The following is a 19,654-nucleotide window of genomic DNA, read 5'->3' as shown; positions in this document are numbered from 1 at the left end:
ATCTTGTCTGTCTTTCTGTGAATGTGGTTTTTGTTCCACAGGCTGCAGGATTGTAGTTCTGCCCTCTGGTGGATGAAGCTATCTAAGAGGCTTGTGCAGGTTTGCTAATGGGAGGGACTTGTGGTGGGTACAGCTGGCTGTTGCTCTGGTGGGCAGAGCTCAGTAAAACTTTAATCCTAATCCGCTTGTCTGCTGATGGTTGGGGCTGGGTTCCCTCCCTGTTGGTTGTTTGCCCTGAGGCGGCCCAACACTGGAGCCTGCCTGCTCTTTGGTGGGGCTAATGGCGGACTCTGGGATGGCTCACACCAAGGAGTACTCCCCAGAACTTCTGCTGCCAGTGTCCTTGTCCTCACAGTAAGACACAGCCGCCACCCCCACCCCCACCCCCGCCTCTGCAGGAGACCCTCCAACACTAGCAGGTAGGTCTGGTTCAGTCTCCTGTGCGGTCACTGCTCCTTCCCCTGGGTCCCGATGCACACACTACTTTGTGTGTGCCCTCCACGAGTGGAGTCTCTGTTTCCCCCAGTCCTGTCGAAGTCCTGCAATCAAATCCCGCTGGCCTTCAAAGTCTGATTCTCTAGGAATGCCTCCTCCCGTTGCTGGACGTCAGATTGGGAAGCCTGATGTGGGGCTCAGAACCTTCACTCCAGTGGGTGGACTTCTGTGGTATAAGTATTCTCCAGTTTGTGAGTCACCCACCCAGCAGTTATGGGATGTGATTTTATTGTGATTGCACCCCTCCTATCGTCTCATTGTGGCTTCTCCTTTATCTTTGGATGTGGAGTATCTTTTTTGGTGAGTTCCAGTGTCTTCCTGTCGATGACTGTTCAGCAGTTGGTTGTGATTCCGATGCTCTCGCAAGAGGGAGTGAGAGCACGTCCTTATACTCTGCCATCTTGAACCAATCTCTCAATTTACTTATTTTATTTATTTTTGGCTGCATTGCATCTTCGTTGCTGCACGTGGGCTTTCTCTAGTTGTGTCGATGGGCTTTGCATTGCGGTGGCTTCTCTTGTTGCGGAGCATGGGGTCTAGGCACACAGGCTTCAGTAGTTGTGGCATGTGGGCTCAGTGGCATGTGGGCTCAGTAGCTGTGGCTCATGGGCTGTAGAGCACAGGCTCAGTAGTTGTGGTGCATGGGCTTAGTGTCTCCACGGCATGTGGGATCTTCCCGGACCAGGGCTCAAACCTGTGTCCCCTACATTGGTAGGCGGATTCTTAACCACTGAGCCACCAGGGAAGCCCACGGAGTAGCTTCTTTGAGGAAATAACATTACAATTAGGATGCAAAGGTTGAGTAACAGTCAAGTGGGGAGAAGGGGTTACTTGCAACAAAGTGCATGTGTGAGGGCCATTGAGAACAAAGGAGTTTGGCCTGTGTCTGAAAAGTTAGAGAGAAGAGGCCCTGAGGTAGAGCACAGTGGGAGGTTTTGCTGCCGAACTAAACTTGGGTCCAATTGTCCATGCACAGTAAAACCAATCTACTTACACTGGGTTGTGGTGAAGGAAAGTGCAGTGCTTATTGCAGGCACAAAGCAAGGAGACCAGGCAGCTAGTGCTCAAGAGGCCCAAACTCCCTGATGGCTTTCAGGGAAAGTTTTTTTAAGACAGGGTGAGGGAGAGGGTTGCAGGGTGCATGATCAACCTGTGGACAGTTTTCTGATTGGTTGCTGTTGAGGTGACCATGAGTTAACATCATCAACATTCTGGTTCTAACAGGTCTGGGGTCTCCTGCTTGTGGGCAGCATACAGTTAACTTCTTCCACCTGGTGAGGGTTTCATTATCTGCAAAACAGCTCAAAGGATGTGGCTCAGAATGTTATGTGTAGCCGTTGAGGAGGAACTAAAGGTCTTTGACTTAGTTTAGCTATTACTTGCTTAGCTATTATTTTGTCTTGCTTGACTGTTTTCCTTTCTTTCTGTGTTTTCTCACTTCTCTGATTAAATTTATTCTTTGGAACTGGGGGAAAGCCTAGGAAGCTAAAGTTTTTCTACAGACAGGAGGCATGTGGAGGACATTCTGTCCTGGGAAGGCCACATAGGCTCTTGCTCAATTACAGTTTGCCCTTGATACGAATAGCAATTGGGGGGAGCCTTTGAAAGTTTTAGCTAGGAGCGATGTGATCAGATTGGGACTTTTAGAAAAGAACCAGTTTTAGATCAGAAGGGAATCTGAGAGCTGGAATTCAGGTCCCCTTTTACAGATAGTAGGTGGTGACCTGTGACCAATAGCGGAGGCCCAGGCCTCCTGAATCCCATTTTGGGCTTTGGACCAGACGTTTTCACATGAAGCCAAGAAGCGGCTGAGGTGATAGCTTTGCCTCCTTCTCCCAGTGACCACCTCTGAACCCTTTCTCTGACCACCAATGAAGATGCTCACGTTCATGGTTTACACACCCCACCTGCTCTCCCAACCTCCCTGGTCCTTTCAGGGACTTCTCTAAGTGGGAAGGGAGGGTTCAGTCCTGATGCAGGGTGAGTCCTGCTGGGGGGTATGGGGAAAAGTGAGCTGATTTACTTAACCATTCCTCTATTGTTGGGCAGTAAAATTGTTTGAAATGTTATAAAAAAGACTGCAGTGCATGTCTTCACATCTATATCATTTTGAGGGAATTTAGTAAGCTACTAGAAGCTAAAAACTTGATTCCAAATGCTTTCCAGAGTTTTATCAGATTATACTCATTAAATGAAAAGGACCAGTTTTATCAGTGCCTTCCTAGTCCTTTAATGTTTGCTCATTTAAAGAGTTTCCTTTCATTTGAATTTCTTTGCAAGACAATAAGGAAAGTAATATATTGCTCACTACTTGCTTCTTGTGTCGGCCTCTTTTGGTCTGGCCTTCTTTACGTTTTCCTCTAAAACACCAGGTAACCATGAAAATATGAAGGAGAGAAGATCAGGACACATTTAAAATTAACACCTTTTATTGTTTTATAACCAAATTAAAATGTCAGAAAATACATATACTGGTCAGGACCCAGAAAATGCTTGATATCTCCCCCCTTTAATTCTGTGTGCTGGCCTAAGGGGAAACAGCTGAAAGAAAGGTGTCTTTTGTAGAGAGCACTCTTGGGTCCACTGGAGAATATGCTCTGAGGAGAGGTGTACCACTTGGGGAGGTGGGGGGCAGGTTGGAACCAAGTGGAGCCCTTTTCCAGACAATGCAAGATGCCATTCCAAATGGGGCGATTTAGGGACTTCCCAGGGCACTGCAGACCCTAGCTGGGGTACTCAGAGACACCTGGAGGAAGTCACATTCCCCCCTTTATGACTGGTTCCCCAGGGGTCAGCTAGCCATTGAGAAAGGAACTGATGGGCTTGGGGGGCACAAAAAGGCATCCGTGACTGGTCAGTCCTGATGACCACTGCATCAGGAGTAAAGGGCACTTTGCGCTTTTTTTTTTTTTTAATTTATTTTATTTATTTTTGGCTGCACTGGGTCTTTGTTGCTGCTTGCGGGTTTTTCTCTAGTTGCAGTGAGTGGGGGCCACTCTTCGCCGCATTGCGCAGGCCTCTCATTGCGGTGGCCTCTCCTGTTGCAGAGCACAGGCTCTAGGTGCACGGGCCTCAGTTGCTGTGGCTCACGGGCTTCAGAGCACAGGCTCAATAGTTGTGGCACACGGGCCCAGTTGCTCCGGGGCATGTGGGGTCTTCCCGGACCAGGGCTCGAACCCGTGTCCCCTGCACTGGCAGGCGGATTCTCAATTACTGCACCACCAGGGAAGCCCGCACTTTGCTCTTTCAATGGCTGGTCCCTATGATGTCACATTAATAGCACCCAATTTAACACTTTCCCATTGGCCACCATCATGGTACTCCACAGGCATGGAATAGGTAGACGGCTTTAGGCCAGGGCTTGAACGTAAGCGTAGACAATTCCTGTGATACTGAAACGTCAGCATGGGAAGATCTTGGGAGGCTGGCACGATCACCTTCCTGATGAGGTGCACCGAGAGAAATGGGCTTTCCCAAGTTTGGAAAGTGCTCAAGGTCCTGCTTCTCTTCTTCCCACTTCAAAGCCAGTTTCTGTAAGATTAATGAGCCTCCCACTCATTCACCAAGTTTATGAAAAAACGCAGGCAGGCGTGGTGCTGTGCAAAAGCATGGAAACTGGCTGTGTGTAACACCATCCAGAAGCTTCGATGGGGGCCACTGGCCAGTCTGGCTTCCTGAGCATGGGGCCTCTGACATGTAGGGGAGAGGCCACCTGGAAAGCTTTGCTGGACTTGAGGAAACAATTAGGTTAAGTCCTCCATGGCAGTAAGTTTAAAGGGGCAACCCTTAAAATTAAAGAACGTCAACTTGATGAAAGCCTCACAGAAGCTGCTCCAGTGACACCGTCTGCATTCCAGTTCCTCAGTTGCTCTTTCTCACGTCTTTTCTACATGTGGTTCCCTGACCTGGATGCTTCCCCCATCACCTAGTTAGACTGCTACTAACCTTTCTGACTTCAACTTGTGTGTCACTTCCTTGTGGAAACCTGGCCACTCCTGAGGACTCTCAAAGCACCCCATCCCGTTTGTGATTGATGTGTGACCCCTAGACTCTGAGCACCTGGGCAGGGACCGTTTCTGTGCTGCTCGCCACTGTGTCACCAGCATTTAGTCCAACACCTGACACAGCAGGCACTCAAATATTTACTGACTGAAGGAGTAGCCGTAGGGAGACACTTCCATTCCAGTATAAAACAAATAGCACAGCTGTCCCCAAGTGTTACGGCTGCGGCCAAGCGATTCCAAAAGCAGGTTAAAAGAAACCAGACCAACTCCTCAGCGGCCATGACCCCTGCCTGCCCTTTTCACTCCCAAACATATAAGTAACATGCTGTGTTATCAGATCCAAAGGTTAGCCTTAGAGAGGAAGTGAAACACCACAGCAAGTCACCTGGATTTTTCACTTTCTCTTCAGACAGTGGGTTGGGCTTGCTGACAGGTCACCTAGCAGCCCAGGGGAGGAGCTGCTTGATCTAGAAGGGGTCCTGTTCTGGGGACCACGCCCCTGTGCCCCAGAGGCCAGCCTCACCAGAGACCTTTCCGCCTCTCCAACCCTCTTGTCCAAAGGCCCCAGTGGAAGGATGTTTACTCCGCGCTCTGTGCGGAGAACCAGAGTCCTCCCAGAGAGGGTGCTCCCTTGAGTCAGGGCAGGTGCTCACACAGCACCCAGGCTTGCTGGGAGACAGGCAGCACTGCAGGCCTGGGCTGCCAGCTGGTTTCAACAACTGTGATTGAGTTCTAGACCCCTCCCCTTGCGTTTACGCTGGGGCTCCTCAGCGAGTGCAGAGGGAGAAGCGAGCCAGCCGGCTCCCTAGCCCAGCATATTCTCTTGCATCTGACGGAGGAGACTTGGTCTGACTGCAGGCAGCAGGAAAAGGTCATTTCCTGAGGGAAGGAGTGAGTAACTCAGTGGATTCTCAGCAAGACAGGTGAGCCTCTTGGAATTGGTAACACAGGTTGCCTCCGGGAACGGGTGGAAGGGAAGCTTTTCACTTTTGTTCTATTGTACCTCTTAAATTTTGAGTCATTTAAGTGTGACCCAGTCAAAATATTTTAATTTGAATGAATTGAGCATAATGCCACTTTCCTGAGGGAGGGAAGGGGGGAATCTGCTTGGTCTCAAGGTTGCTTGAGGTAAGTCTGACCTGGAAATTGATGCCACTCACCAAAGCTGACCTTTTGAGAACCAGGTTTTGTATATCTCCTCAAGCACTGCTTCTCAACCTTTCACGTGCGCACGAATCACTTGGGAGTCTTGTTGAAATGCAGGTTCTGATTTAGGGGGGTGAGGGAGGGGCCTGAGACTGCATTTCTAACAAGCTCCCAGATGATGCGGAGGCTGCTGGTCCACAGACCACCCTTCGAGTGGCAATGCTTTACAGCCACTGAGGGAGAGGGTTGAGGGCCAACCTAGTAACAACTGTTTCCACCTGACGACTGAGCGCCGTTCGTCATCTCATTAGCCCTTCAGATGGAGCCCTAGAGGAGACAGGGAGGGAAGCCGAGCAGGGACACTGCAAGCCCCACAGAACAGCAGGAGCCGAACCACACAGGCAGATGCATCTCCCATCTGGGTGAGACGCTATCCCCTGAGCTTCCCGAGGCTCTCCTTCCTCATGGCCAGCTGCCTCCTCACAGGTCCAGTCCTTTCCCAGTTGCCTCCTTGGCCACCTTTAAGTTTCACTGCTGGGGGCAAGGCCAAACGTCCCCTTGGATGTTGGCCAAGGTCCTTCCCTGGGGAGCCATCATTCGCTCTAGGGATTTGTGCAGGTCTCAGCTAGAGGCTGGAGAAAGGCCAGAGTGCTGGGCCCAGCTCTCATGTCTGTCGGCTCTGAAGGGTTACATGCATGCACCCCTCCCTGGGGGCCAGGTGTCTCATTCAAGCATCTTTTGGACAGGGTCCAGCCCGCAGCAGGCATCAGTGTTTGCTGTGTGAATGAATGAATAACTGAATGCCCTAGTAAGTTCTCAGGAAAAATGAAAACACTCTAGGCCCCTGGCCTGCCCTCCACCCTTCCCCTCCCCAGGGCCTCTTCTGCATGAGCCACTGTGGCCACTGGGAGGCTCCCCTCCCCACACACACAACAAAAAGCTTGTAGCAGGATCCCAAAGCGCAGGAGGGAGGGCTGTGCCTGGAAGCCCCGTCCCATGTGGATGACGATGACTCTTCCCAGTTCAGAGCTGTGGGTAGTTCTGCCCTCAAATCTTCACCAAATCTGCTGTCAGCCAACAGCTCTGGCTATGCTTCCACGGTCTGCAGGTTCTGCAGCTGCTCCACATTCACGTTTCCATTCCCCTGGTGGCCAGACCTGTGGGTGGGTGGGTGGGGGCACACAGGGCACAGAAGACGCTTGGGAGCCCTGCAGGCAGGAACGGCCTCCCTAAAGGCAGACTCCGCCCGCAGAAGCCTCTGGCTGGCAGTGCGGCAGGCAGTTGAGCGTTCGTGGAGAGCGGCAGTCTGAGGGGTCCCTGGCCGCGGCCTCTGGAGCTGGCCCAGCAATGAGCAGCCGCTGCAGCCCCACAGCAACAGGCGAGGCTGGCCAAGACCAGCAGGGCAAGCGCTCTTTCCTCTTGCAGGTGAAGGAGCTCAGGTGAGCACCCAGGAAGTGACAGTCAGGGAGCACGTGGGGGGCTGCTGGCACAGGCCTACCCCAGCAGATCTCCCAGCCTCTCCATCTTTCTCTCCTCACTCCTCTCCATCCTTTGCCTTCCCGCTCCATCCTGGCTCACCGCTCTCTTTCCCTGCCCAGGCCCAGCTCCCCACTGGAGGCTGCCAATTGCTGAGTCAGCAGAGAATGGAAGCTCGAAGCAGAGGGCAGCCAGCCACAGGTCAGTGAACGCCTCTGATGTGGCTGACGAGAGGAGAGTCAGGGAACCCTACTCACTGAGCTGGAGGTTCCCCTGTGCCCAGCCCCCTGGAACAAAAGGGAAAACAGGCCCAGAAAGGGCCAGGCACCTGCTCAGGGGCACATAGTGAGGCAGGGAAGCAGAGCAGGCCCGAGGGCTGCCTCCTGACTCAGCCCGGGGCTCCCTCCCATGCCAGGCTGTGGTCAGGTCTACAGAAAGCGCCAGGCTGCCCGGGGCTTCTGGGCAGTGCTCGGGGAAGGGCAGCCTGGCGGTCACCCGTCAGCACAGCCACCACTGTCCTCGGGCTAGGGCAGCTCCAGAATTTCCACAGCAAAGAGGAGCTGAGGGGAGGCATCTGATGGGGCGTGGAGGGATGAAGGGCTCGGTAAGGCAAAATAACCTGATGGAGAACTGGATTCTAGGAACCCACTGCCCAGGTTCAAATCCCAGCTCTGCCACTTACTAGCTGTGTGACTTGAGCAAGTTACTTGACCTCTCTGAGCCTCGGTTTCCTCATTAGAACAGGAAATATTAATGTCCACCTCATTAGGTTGCTGAAAAGAGTTCACATGTACAAAGAACTCAGAGCAGTGCCCAGCAGAGTAAGCCTGAGTAAATGATAGTACTGTTACTGTCTTAACATGGGCACAGCATAGCAAGCAGACAGGTTTGTGGTTGCTCAGGGGTACTGGAGGGTAACGGGCATCGTGGAGGGGCTAAAGCACCACCAGCACCCCTCCCCGCCCCCCAAGGCCAGCTTGGATGGGCTCTGCTGGGTCCCTGGCATCCTGCCTTGGGGCCAGGTCACCCAGAGCAGGGAGCACAGTAGCCAGCTGGGCTGTCTCTGCGGACCTCGTTCCTGGCCCTCGGCTGGGCAGCCCCTCACCTGGCGGGCTGGAGGAGCTGCCGGCACACACAGCCATTCTCCTTCTGGGCGCCGTCTCCATCCTGCACCTCTGGCTGCTCCGCCAGCCCCGCCGCGTCTGGGGCCACGCTCTGCTGCGAGGACTCTGCCATTCGGTCGAGGACCTCTAGGTTCCTGGGCAGGACATGACCCATTAACCCTGGCCTGTGGGTCTCACCTCCTCCCTGGGCTGGTGAGCCACTCGCCCTGCAGGGGGCGCCCCTCTTCCCCCAGCAGCTCAGCAGGGGTGGCAGGTGCAGTCAGGGCTCAGGGCTCAGCCTGGGAACCAGGGCTGGGATTCAGTCCAGGCAGATGATGCAGGCTGGCCCTCTGCCCCGTCCCAGGTTGGGGTGGGACTGAGGGAGCAGCGCCCAGTGCCTGTCCAGAGCCCACCATCTGCAATTTCCCTTTTCCATCCCAGCTCCTCCAGAAAGCCTTCTCCAAGGCTCCAAGGGCTGGGCCAGAGCCCCTCGCCCCTTCCTGTCCACCCAACCGTCATACTGTTCTCCTCCTCTGAAACACACACACACACCCCACAGCCCCCCCACACACACCCCCAAGAAAGCCTGGAAATAGGCCCCCAGAGTGGGGGGGGGGGGCGGAAATAGGACCACCAAGTCCAAGAATCCTAAAATTGTAGGTGCTGGAAGGCACTGTATGTAACCAACACTCTCATCTCACAGGGAGAGAAACTGAGGCCCAAGGCGGCCTGGGACTGGTCCAAAGTCACCTGGGGAGACAGTGGCAGGGCCAGGCCTGGAAACCAGGTCTCCTGCCCGTGGCCTGGGTGGTCTTGTCTTCTGCCAGCTGCTCTGAAGTAGCATCCAGTTTTGTAGAGCCGGTACTCGGAACATTCCGCCTTACCCAGCCCTTCCAAGGGAGCTCCCCGTATTCAGCCCTGCCTCTACCCCGCAAACGCCGACATAAAACCAGGGTAAGTGTTCTGAGCCCGGGAGGGGGAGAGGCTGACCTAGTGGGCTCCCCTAGGGCCGCTGGGAGGAGGCATAACTGACCTCACTTCCTCATATTTCTTGTCTCGGTAAAAGTGGCTCTTTTTGATGAGGTAGATGAGTACCAGGTCGCAGAAGAAAGACCCCTGCAAGAGAGTTGGGGTCCCTGACTCAGAGTCCTAGACTTCCAGGGAGCACCCAGCCACCTGACACCAACTACATCCCATTGGATCCTGCAGCAACCTGAGGGGAGATGTGCTCAGAAAAGAGGCATCTTTGTCCAAGACCACAAAGCTGGTCCACGGTAGAGCCAGAGTTAGCCTGTGGTCCGTCTGACCCCTCAGGTTGTGCGCGCTGCACTACCCTGATCCCATCGAATCACGCCTTCAGCCAGGGCACTGCCCTGGGGTGCGGGAAAGAGTAAGACAATGAGACCCTCTGGGGACTCCCCCTCTGGTGCAGGAGACGAGCATATAAATTAGGACAGAGTGACAGTGTCCCGTGATGGGGAGAGGAGCAGGGGCAGCAGAGAGAAGACGGGACTCGACTCAGCCTGGGGAGGAACATCTGGGCTGAGTCTTGAGGCTGAAGAGGATTTTATATAAGGAAAAAGGAAAAAACGCTCAGGAAGGGCACTGCAGAGGAACAGGCTCGTCACGCCTGGGAACAGGGCCAGGAACGGAATTGTGGCATTGCGGGAAGATCCCTTTAGTAGGCAGTGAGAGAGGGACTGGAGGGTATCTAAACAACAAGGACACCACAGCAGCGGTCAAGGAAAGATGAGGAGGCCTGTGCCAACCCAGCGGACCGACCCACTGACACCTGAACACAAGCTCTTCAGACCAGAGTGGATGGCGCAAATACCAGTCTCCTCCACCAGAGGGCGACTCCACCCACTGCACAGCGAGGAGGGGGCGGGGGTGGGTGGGAGAGGGTTGATGGAGGACCACAGGTGAACCAGGTCCTCTGACCCTGGGCATTGCACAACCTTTCCCACGCCAGATGCCAAAAAGGTTATCAATTCCTTGTTCCACAGAGAACACTCCTCCCACCACCCCCCACCCAGCCTCTACCACTTTTCCCCATTACCTTCATTCCACAAATGTGTCCCCAGATGCCTATGTTCTGATTTACCCGCATCATAAGAAAGTGATGTCTGAAGGTGGCCCCTGTCTTGGGAAGTTACCTATGCAAACGTGCAGGGCTCCCCAGCAATGTTGCTGCAGTTAAGAGGAGTCCCTTGGGGCCCACTTTCATCCACTGACCACCTCTCAGGAGCATGGCCTCTTTGTCCTGCTACAGGACACGGTGTTCCTGGTCTCAATAAAAAGTCAGTCCGAGGTCCTCCTGGAAGCCCCCATGGGGCTGCTGTGACCTCCCGGGCAGAGGAACCAGGGACAAGGCTGCCAGAAACCTTGGCAAGGGGCTTGCTGGTATGTGTGTGAGCCACTCTGATGACTGCCTTGTCTTTAAAAAACTTCCAGAAAAACAAAGGGGCATGAAAGATCCAGAGGAAGCCTTTCCCTGCCCTCCAGCCGTTACTTCCTCTCCGGTGGCCCCTCTGCCCAGCTGGAAGGACAGACCTGGACCACAGCCCGACTTCCCTGCCTCTCATCTTAGCCCCGTGATTCACAACTGGCGGGGGGCAGTTTGGCCACGTCTGGAGACATTTTTGGCCGTCACAACTTGGGGGGAATGTGCCGCTGGCATCTGGTGGGTAGAGGCCAAGGATGCTGTCAGACACCCTACAATGCACACAGTCACCCCACAAAAAAAGTGATCTGGCCCTACGTGTCAACAGGGCCGCGGCTGAGAAGCCCTGTGTATAGCCGGATCCTGCCTCTCTTTAGCAGAAGTGGAGACAAGGCTGCGCAGGATCCCAGAGAACCCCCCCAGCTGCAGAGCCACAGGCAGAAGCCTCTCTGGCTCTGGAAAGAGAAACCCAGGTAGTCACGGCCACCTGGGGGCTGCTGGAGGGGTGTGAAGTCCCAGAGAGCCCTGTTCACCCCCATATCCACACTGACCTCCCCAGTTCTGGTTCTTTCTGGAGCACTGGGGCAACTCCCCTGGGGCAGTGTCCCCCCTGCCCGCCCCGCGGGTGCTCGGAGGGTAAAGGGGGTGGGGGAGAGGTACTCACCACACCCATGAGCGCCACCCCTGAGCCCACGTTGATGACTGTGGGGACGATGTTGAACTTCCCTGCCTGGAGCACAGAGAGACAAGGTGGGGTGAGGAAGGCAGCAGGACAGCGGGATCCCCAGGGACTCCACCAGAGTCAGCCTGGGGTCCCCCCAGCATGCCCCACCCTCCCAGGACCTGCCCAGCTTCAGAAGGGGAGCCTCACCCACACACCTTGCCATTCACCATCACATCAAAGCGGATCCCGTAGGCTTTAAACAGCGTGCGGAGCTCCACCCCAGCTGCGTCTCGGTAATACTTGGCAAACCTGGGGGAGACACGGCTCGGGGAGCCCTCGGCCTGCCTGGGTCTTCCCTGTTTGGCAACACAGGCTCCACTACCTTGGAGATTTATAAACCCACCCCCACCCCCCACCCCAGGACCCTGGCATTCAGCAGCCCCAGGAAAGGTTGGAGACCCCCTTGCTGACGTGACATAAAAGATTCGTTCAGATCTTTGCAGTTCTTGCCAGACGCTCCCCAAGAGGCAAGGGCTTTCCCACAACTGCTGGGCCAACTCGGGCCACCAAGGCACTGATGGGCCTGGCCCAGGCCTCAGCTTCAGGGCAAGTCCAGAGCCATGGCCAATGCTTCTGTCCCAGAGGCCCCCTGGCAGCCTCCCTGCACCTCCCACTCTGACACCCACCCCCAGGAAGGGGTGTCATAGCGCTGGCACCCAGGCAAGGACACGAAACGTGGACAGGGTCATAAGGTGGCAGACTTAGCCCCTGTTACCTGAAGTTGTACCCAGAAGCAAGAGAGTTTGCTGAAAATCTGTTGTCCAGGCGGTTAAAATAATAGCGAGGGTAACATTCCGAGGGAGCTCTGTCAAGGTCACAGTCCCAGTCAATCTGAATTCCTATCACACCACCCTTGATGCAAAGGAGACAAGAATCAGTGCACAGAACTCTCTGGAGATAGAAGTCACAGACCAGCTCTTCATGGAGAGCTCAGGCAGGGGGTTGGCCCCACTGGAGCATCCTTCTGGGAGGGTTCACACCTCGGGGGTGACTGAGAAAAGTACATCGCCGACAGCCCATATCCTCCTGCTTCACGCTCCAGGGAGAAGGGAATGACCCGAGCGAGCACCTACTGCAGTAATGGCACCTCACACCACAGCCAGGGTGCCAGTGGGGCTCCTGGCTCGGTTTCAGCTGATGCCCCAGGACTCAAGAGCCAGACGCGGGTGCAAGTGTGGCCCTCACCGAGTGCAGCACAGCTGGCTGTGCAGCACAGCTAATTCTGAGACAGTCCCTGGGCAGGTGAATGCAGGGCCACCCCATCCCATGGGTCCCCCTCCACACCCCCTCCTCATTGCAGAGCTCAAGCCCAGAGCCCTCCAGCCCCACCACCCACCTGCACAGCTATCTCCTGGAAGCTGCTCCCCGTCCAGCGGACCACAGACCCCAGTCGGAAGATGGGGCAGTAGGGGTCCTTGGGGCCAAACTGACAGGACTTCAGGAACGCTCTGTCTGTGGTGTCCAGCACATTTGTCCTGGGTGGAGGCCATGAAGAGCCAGTGAAAGGAAGGTGACACTCGCTGTTCCCAGGCCAGAAACCGGGCCTGACCCACGCTGAGCCCTTGACCTTTAGCCCCTCCTCAGATCCTGACTGCTTTCCCACCCCCAACATCCTCCAGTACGAAAGGACACAGCCCTGCCGCCACTGCACGGGAAAGGGTGCCCCCTCGTCACCCGGTGGGTCATTCCACACAGCGTCCCATACACACCATGCACACAGGCCCACGTACTTGGAGAAGTTGAATTTGGGGAAACGAATGAAGTTCTTTATGTAAACAGTGAAGTCTTCAGCTTCGCCCAGGAGTGGCTTCCTGAAAACCAAGGCAGGACGGTCTGCTCAGGAGGCCCTGCCCCGCCCCCTCCATGCCTGTGCTGAGGCTGAAGCCTGTCTGCTCCCTGGGTGCCCTGGAGCCTTTGCAAAGGACAGTCAATTTGATCATGTCGGGGTGGTCCTGGGGCCTTTGTGGGATGTCCTAGCTTCTCTCCCAGGACACATCTCCACCATCGGGCTGGGACCCGCTGCCCAGGACTGGGTAACTCCTCAGGGTCCTGAGGTTACAGCCACTCACGCTGGCCTGGACTTTGTCTCCACCGGGCACCAGGCGAAGATCTCACAGGTGCCCTTTTGCTCGCTCCCCGCCCGCAGGCAGCGGCCAGTCCTCACTCCTGCAGGGGTGGGAGAAGGACAATGCCGGGAACCTCCTGGTTCCAGCCCCCCTTCTGCCCCCAGCCCCGTCTACTCCAGGCCTCACCATTTCCAGCCACAACAGGTTCCCCAGGAGGGCAGTCGCTGTCCTCATGGCACAAGGCATCAGGAATGCTTTCACTCTGTCAGGAGAGAAAGGGTGCCTGGTGGGGGGGAGGTGCCTGCAGGGACCCCTTCTCAGAACCAGGTCCCACCCCAGGGTGAGGCCAGGGGTTCCTCTCTTGCCTGTGGCGGCTCACCCCTTGAGAACCTGCTTCTCCCCTGAACAATGCAGGTATGCACGCTGGTGCACACATCCCCCAGGGCCCTTGGAGGGGGTCGACACCCCTGCCTCAGGAGAGGGGTGGACCCCAAGTACTGCTGACAGCTCTCCCACCCCCTCCCCAGCTCTCTGCACCAAGACGCACCTCGGCACAGGTTTCCTGCCGCTGGTTGGGGGTCACGACCAGGTTGGTGATTACAAAGAAGACATTCTCTCCCTGCGAAACCAGAGGGAGGTTGAGGAACCCCCTCCTGCTATTTGGGGTCCCCCCTTCCCGGGGCTGCCTGGAAGGTGGTGGGATCTCTGCATGGGTGTTGCAGACACTGGGGCCACAAAATCAGTGGATCCCACCCAAGAGCCCACTGACCTCGGAGTCCCAGAGCAGGTATGCTTAGAGGGGTCTCTTCCATGCCCACAACCCCAAACCATTCTATCCTCGGCCCCCAGGGTCCAAGCTGAGATACAGGAGGGGAGAGAGGAGAAGGGGCAGTGATGAGATGGCCTGGCCCCGGCCCAGGGAACCACTCCCAGGGACGGTGGCCAATATAAGGGCGGGGCTCTCGGTGCCAGGCCACGCAACTCACACTGACCTGGAAGTTTTCTGGGTCCCATTTGGTCTCAACAGGCTCAGGGTTTGATGGGAACAGAGCAGCCCCGTAAGGCACAGTTGGGGAGGGCTGGGGTTTGGCATGGGGGAAAGGCCCTGGGCAGAGTCGATCTGCAAACTCTGCAGCCGTCCCAGGCCAAGGGAGACAGCGAATGGAGGTCCCTGGCTCCCCAAGCAGTTTCCCACGTCACCCACCCGGATCCAGACCCTGTCAGCCTGGGCCCTTGTGCTGGGTGGGGCTCAGACCTGGGGTGGGATGACATAGTCGGCAACATCCCAGAGCCGCTCCCCAAGCTCTGAGGTGTTGGTGAAGGTCACACCCTTGACTTTGGTGATGACGCTGCTCTGCAGGGATGTGTCCGTGTCTTGGTAACACTTCTTCACCAGGAACACCCAACTGCAGGGAGGGGCAAGCAGGTGGGCGTCAGCCTCATTGCTGCCCTCAGGAAGTTTCCTCAGGCCCCCAAGGTGTGGAGGGGGCAGGCCTGGGGCTCCACCTTTCCCACCAGCTCCTGGGCAGGAGTCACAACTCCCTCTGCCGCCTGAAAGACAGTCCTGCAAGCAGCGGAGGTGACAAGCAACCCCAGAAGCGAGAGGCTGCTGCTCTCAGGAGCCAAGGCCCTGCAGCCGGGCAAGCCTGGGATGAAACCGGCTCGACCCACACTTGCCATGTGACCTCGGGTGAGCCAATGAACTCGGGGGTCAACACAGGGCTAAGTGCACCTCCTTCCAGAGGGATGAGGATGGTTAATGGACATTGGTGCACAACCTGGAACTTATCATGAGGAGACCTCAGACAGATCCAAACTGAGGGGCATTCTAAAAAATTAGAGTGCAAAATCCTGTACTCTTTGACACCCAAAACACAAGCAACAAAAGGAGAAATAGGTAAGGTGGACTTGATCCAAATTAAGAACTTTTTTGTGCATCGAAGGACACTATCGACAAATTGAAAAGACAACCCAGAGAATGGGAGAAAATATTTATGAGTCACATAACTGATAAGGGTCTAGTACCCAGAATGTACAAAGAAGTCTTACAACTCAACAATAAAAAAGACAAGTAATCCAATTTAAATATGGGCTAAGGGGGCTTCCCTGGTGGCGCAGTGGTAGGTAGTCAGCCTGCCAAGGCAGGGGACACGGGTTTGAGCCCTGGTCCGGGAGGATCCTACATGCCGCGGAGCGCCTGAGCCCGTGTGCCACAACTACTGAGCCCACGTGCTGCAACTACTGAAGCCTGCACGCCTACAGCCCGTGCTCCACAACAAGAGAAGCCACCGCAATGAGAAGCCCACACACCGCAATTAAGAGTAGCCGCGGCTTGATGCAACTAGAGAAAGCCCGTGCACAGCAACGAAGACCCAACGCAGCCAAAAATAAATAAATTTGTAATAATAATTAAAAAAAAGAAAAAAGAAATATGGGCTAAGGATTTGAATAGATATTTCTCCAAGAAAGATATACAAATGGCCAATAAACCCGTGAAAAGATGCTCAACATCTTTAGTCAGGAAATGCAAATCAAAAACCACAGTGAGATAGTACTTCATACCCAATAAGACAGCTGTAATCCCCGAAATGGAAAATAACAAGTGTTGGTGAGGATGCAGAAAAATGGGTACTTGCTGGTGGGAATGTAAAAAGGTGTAGGTGCCGTGGAAAGCAGTTGGGTAGTTGCTCAAAAGGTTACCATATGACCCAGCAATTCCACTCCTCAGTATCATTGAAATCATATATCCACACAAAAACTTACACATGAATGTTCTTAGCAGCATTATTCCTAATAGCCAAAAAGCAGAAACAATCCAAATGTCCAACAGATGAATGCATAAACAAAATGTGGTGTATCCATATAATGAGGTATCATTCAGCAATTAAAGGAATAATTTACTGACAAAGGCTACAGTATGTATAAATCTTGAAAACATTATGCTAAGTGAAAGAAGCCAAACAAAAAAGGCCACATGTTGTAATGATTTGATTTATATGAAATGTCCAGAATGGGCTATAGAAACAAAAAGTAGATTAGTGGTTACCAAGGGAGGGATGGTGGTAGGGGAGAATTGCAAATGACTGTTAATAGACACAGGTTTCTTTTGGGGGTGATGGAAACATCCTGGAATTAGATAGTGGTGATGGTTGTACAACATTGTGAATGTACTAAAAACCACTGAATTGTGTAATTTAACATGGTTAAAATGATGAATTACATGCTATGTGAGTTTTACCTCAATTTTAAAATGGTTTTTAAAAGATCCTGCACTCTCCAAAAAACGTCAGTGTCATAAGATACAAAGACAGGCTCAGGAGTGATTCCAGATTAAAGGAGACATGACAACTGAACCCAAGGCGTGATTTCGGATTTTCTTTTCCTATAAAGGTAATTTTGGGGACAATTTACAAAAGGTCTGTTGCTTAGATGATAATATTTTTATGTTAATTTCTGAATTTTCATGCTTGTCCTTCATTAAATAAGAGAATTCCTTGTTTTTAAGAAATACCCATAGAAGTATTTAGGAGTGAAGAGACATCATGCCTGCAACCTACTCAACAGAAAAAAATTGCACATGTATACACACACATAGAAAGAGAAAGGGATAAGGAAAACACAAATGCAGTAAAATGTTATATCATTTGAGGAATCTAGGTGAAGGGCATTAAAAAAAAGCTACTATTGGGCCTCCCTGGTGGCGCAAGTGGTTGAGAGTCCGCCTGCCGATGCAGGGGATACGGGTTCGTGCCCCGGTCTGGGAGGATCCCATATGCCGCGGAGCGGCTGGGCCCGTGAGCCATGGCCGCTGAGCCTGCGCGTCCGGAGCCTGCGCGTCCGGAGCCTGTGCTCCGCAACGGGGGAGGCCACAACAGTGAGAGGCCCGCATACCGCAAAAAAAAAAAATAAAAAAAATAAAAAAAAAAAGCTACTATTAAAACTTTTCTGTGAGTATAAATTACATCAAAATACAAAAAAAATACATTTTTTTAACGAGACGGCACAAGTAAATTGCTTAGCACAGCGAGTGCCAAGGCACAGAGGAGGAGCTCAATGAATATAACACATCAACTTATTACTGAGGTTACTGTTAATTAGAGATTGTCCAGGTCAACCCCCCTTGGTAAAGTTGGGAAAACTGCAGCCAGAAGAGGGCAGGAAGCCGCCTTCCGGAGGTCCTGCAGCAGTGCTTGCACCCTCATCCCCGGGGGCAGAGCTGGCATGTCCTGGGCCCTAGGCTGTCCCATCTCCAAGGACCTCTGAGAGGGCTGTGACCCTTGAGCCAACCAGCCATTTTAGTAGGGACACACTGGGCCTGGCCTGGACAGAAACATTCAGCAAACACTCAAGGAACAACCACCACCATTCATTCACTCATTCATTTCACACCTGTCCCCTAAGCAGTTAGGGGACACCAGGCAGGCCCCGCCCTCATGGCATCCCCAGACTGACAAGGGCAGTCAGCACGAACATTAAGCAGATGATCCCCTGAATAAGCATGTAATTACATCGTGGGAATTCTGGGGAGGAGTGTGCGAGAAGTCAGGTGTGAAGGATGAGTGGGCGCTAACGATGTAGGGGAGGAAAGGGAAGCCTGGCTGAGGAGCAGTAAGACAGAAGGCCCTCAGGTGGGGGCAGCCAGGTGCATTAGGGATGAAGCCCAGCCTCCGGGTGGGAGTGAGGTGGGGTCAGGGCTGCCCTCCCTGGAGGAGCCTCTACTGCTCCCCAAGTCAGGAAGTAGGAGGGACTCAACAGCATTAACTAAAGGAATAAAAGAGGCACATCCGCATCCCAGTTGTCTGGTGTCATTTCCTCTCCACCTGTCCGCTCCCTGCTTGGGGGTGAGGGCTCTGAACAGTGCCTGGCTGACCCCAAGGAGCTGCCCCTCAGCTGATGGTGCCAGCTCCTGCAGGGCGGGGGAGGGGGGCAGACAGGAGAGCTGGGTGCCAGGGAGGGTAGAGGGTTTCGGGGCAGGACCCCCAGAGAGGCCAGCTCCGGGTGGGGCGAGCTAGCCAGAAGGGAGTTCTGGGACATGCCAGGCTCATGAGTTGCCCCTGCCGGGAGCCTGACACTGAGCTCAGTGACTATAAATAAACCACCGAGGGCCTGGGCCAGCCCGGGCTACGGCCCAGGGGGCTGCCATGACAGCTGCAGCCCAAGCCCCTGCAGCCTCGCCCCCTTCCCAAAGCCCTATAGCACTGGCAGCCCCAGCCCTGGAGAAAGGAACTGCCCACGGAAAGCCTCACAAATGGGGGGACCCAGGAACCCCGGCGCATCTCATCACCTCAAGAGCCGCTGGGGAGTTGAGGGCTCCCTCCTTACCCCCCACCCTTAAGCCCAACGGTACAAGAAGGGCCGCCTCCCCGAGCAGGGTCCCAGAGCCCAGTCACAGGGCACCCCCGGCGCCCCCAGGCCAATTCCCAGCCCCCGGAGGCCACAGCTGCGGCCCCGGCCGGCCCTTCCCCCTCCCCAGCCCCGAGCCCCGGAGAACTCACACCACCAGGTAGGTCAGGATGGAGACCTGCAGCAGCCGGTAGAGCAGGCCCACCTTCTTGTTCTTGGCGATGACGTACTTCTCGGTCTTGTAGTCGAAGAGCGACTGGTAGAGCCCCTTGCAGCCCGCCTGCCCCATGGCGCCGGCTCACCTGGCCCGCGATCGCGTCGCCACACGTGTGCCGCATGGAGCCGCCCCCGCCGCCGCCCGGCCCTCAGTGTGGGCACCGCTGCGCCCGGGTGCGCGGCTCACCGGGCGGGGGCCGGCGGTTGGCGAGGCCGCGGCAGCGCCGCCCGAGGCCAGGCGGGGGCCTCAGACTGCGACCTTGCCTCCTCCCCTGACTGTGACAGTGACACCGCCGGACCGCCGCCCGGCCACTGGCCTGCGAGGGCCCTCCCGGCGATCGCCGCCCGGAAGGGGTGCGGTGAGAAGAGGGTCTCCTTTGGAAGCAACGCCCCGCCTTCTCCGCCCCCAAAGAAATCCCGGGGTTCCTCCTATTGAATGCCCGGGGAAACTGAGGCCAGGGGAGGGGGACCTACAACACAGGAAGTGGAGGCGAAGACGGGATAAAGAGCATTGACAGAAAGATACAAACAGGTTTCTTGATTTTTCTTGCTCCCTGGGGCAACCCTCGCCCTCCCCTCACAGGATGGGGGCTGCGATGAAGTGCGCGTTCCTACTGCAGCAGCTGCGGCCGGCCCGT

General features: G+C 54.9%; 2 protein-coding genes across 5 annotated transcripts in view; one reads left to right on the top strand and one right to left on the bottom strand.

Moving 5' to 3' along the window:
- Window positions 1–9,178, top strand: part of EMC6 (ER membrane protein complex subunit 6) — a 20,207-nt gene extending 11,029 nt beyond the window's left edge. Inside the window, exons 3-5 of the mRNA XM_060082560.1 lie at window positions 5,957–6,067; window positions 7,244–7,322; window positions 8,928–9,178. The gene's annotated coding sequence lies outside the window, so the exon portion shown is untranslated. The remainder of the gene's footprint in view (window positions 1–5,956; window positions 6,068–7,243; window positions 7,323–8,927) is intronic.
- P2RX5 (purinergic receptor P2X 5) lies at window positions 2,907–19,654 on the bottom strand. Of its 4 annotated transcripts, XM_060082554.1 has the most exons (13): window positions 18,953–19,654; window positions 14,713–14,863; window positions 14,005–14,076; window positions 13,644–13,719; window positions 13,461–13,557; window positions 13,122–13,202; window positions 12,728–12,866; window positions 12,107–12,243; window positions 11,547–11,640; window positions 11,332–11,397; window positions 9,258–9,340; window positions 8,227–8,379; window positions 2,907–6,802 (listed from the first exon to the last, which is right to left on the bottom strand). In XM_060082554.1, the coding sequence occupies exons 1-13, from the start codon at window positions 19,087–19,089 to the stop codon at window positions 6,733–6,735; spliced, it is 1,356 nt and encodes a 451-aa protein (XP_059938537.1). In that variant the 5' UTR covers window positions 19,090–19,654; the 3' UTR covers window positions 2,907–6,732. The 4 variants fall into 4 exon arrangements, with proteins under 4 accessions (XP_059938537.1, XP_059938536.1, XP_059938538.1 ...); XM_060082553.1 differs by lacking the exons at window positions 2,907–6,802; window positions 9,258–9,340 and having other exon boundaries at window positions 7,416–8,379; XM_060082555.1 differs by lacking the exons at window positions 2,907–6,802; window positions 9,258–9,340; window positions 14,713–14,863 and having other exon boundaries at window positions 7,416–8,379.

The sequence above is a fragment of the Mesoplodon densirostris genome, chromosome 18 (assembly GCF_025265405.1).
Source record: "Mesoplodon densirostris isolate mMesDen1 chromosome 18, mMesDen1 primary haplotype, whole genome shotgun sequence".
Classification (NCBI taxonomy): domain Eukaryota; kingdom Metazoa; phylum Chordata; class Mammalia; order Artiodactyla; family Ziphiidae; genus Mesoplodon; species Mesoplodon densirostris.
The sequence above is the reverse complement of the archived record's forward strand: the minus strand, read 5'-3'. Positions and strand labels throughout refer to the sequence as shown.

Excerpts from the sequence above, each read along its gene's own strand:
- P2RX5 (XM_060082553.1), bottom strand. The coding sequence starts at position 19,089 with ATGGGGCAGGCGGGCTGCAAGGGGCTCTACCAGTCGCTCTTCGACTAC. Across the intron at positions 14,864-18,952 it reads ATCCTGACCTACCTGGTGGT|TTGGGTGTTCCTGGTGAAGA; the intron begins GTGAGTTCTCCG and ends CCCTCCCTGCAG. Across the intron at positions 12,244-12,727 it reads TCCAGGAGATAGCTGTGCAG|GGTGGTGTGATAGGAATTCA; the intron begins GTGGGTGGTGGG and ends CTTTGCATCAAG.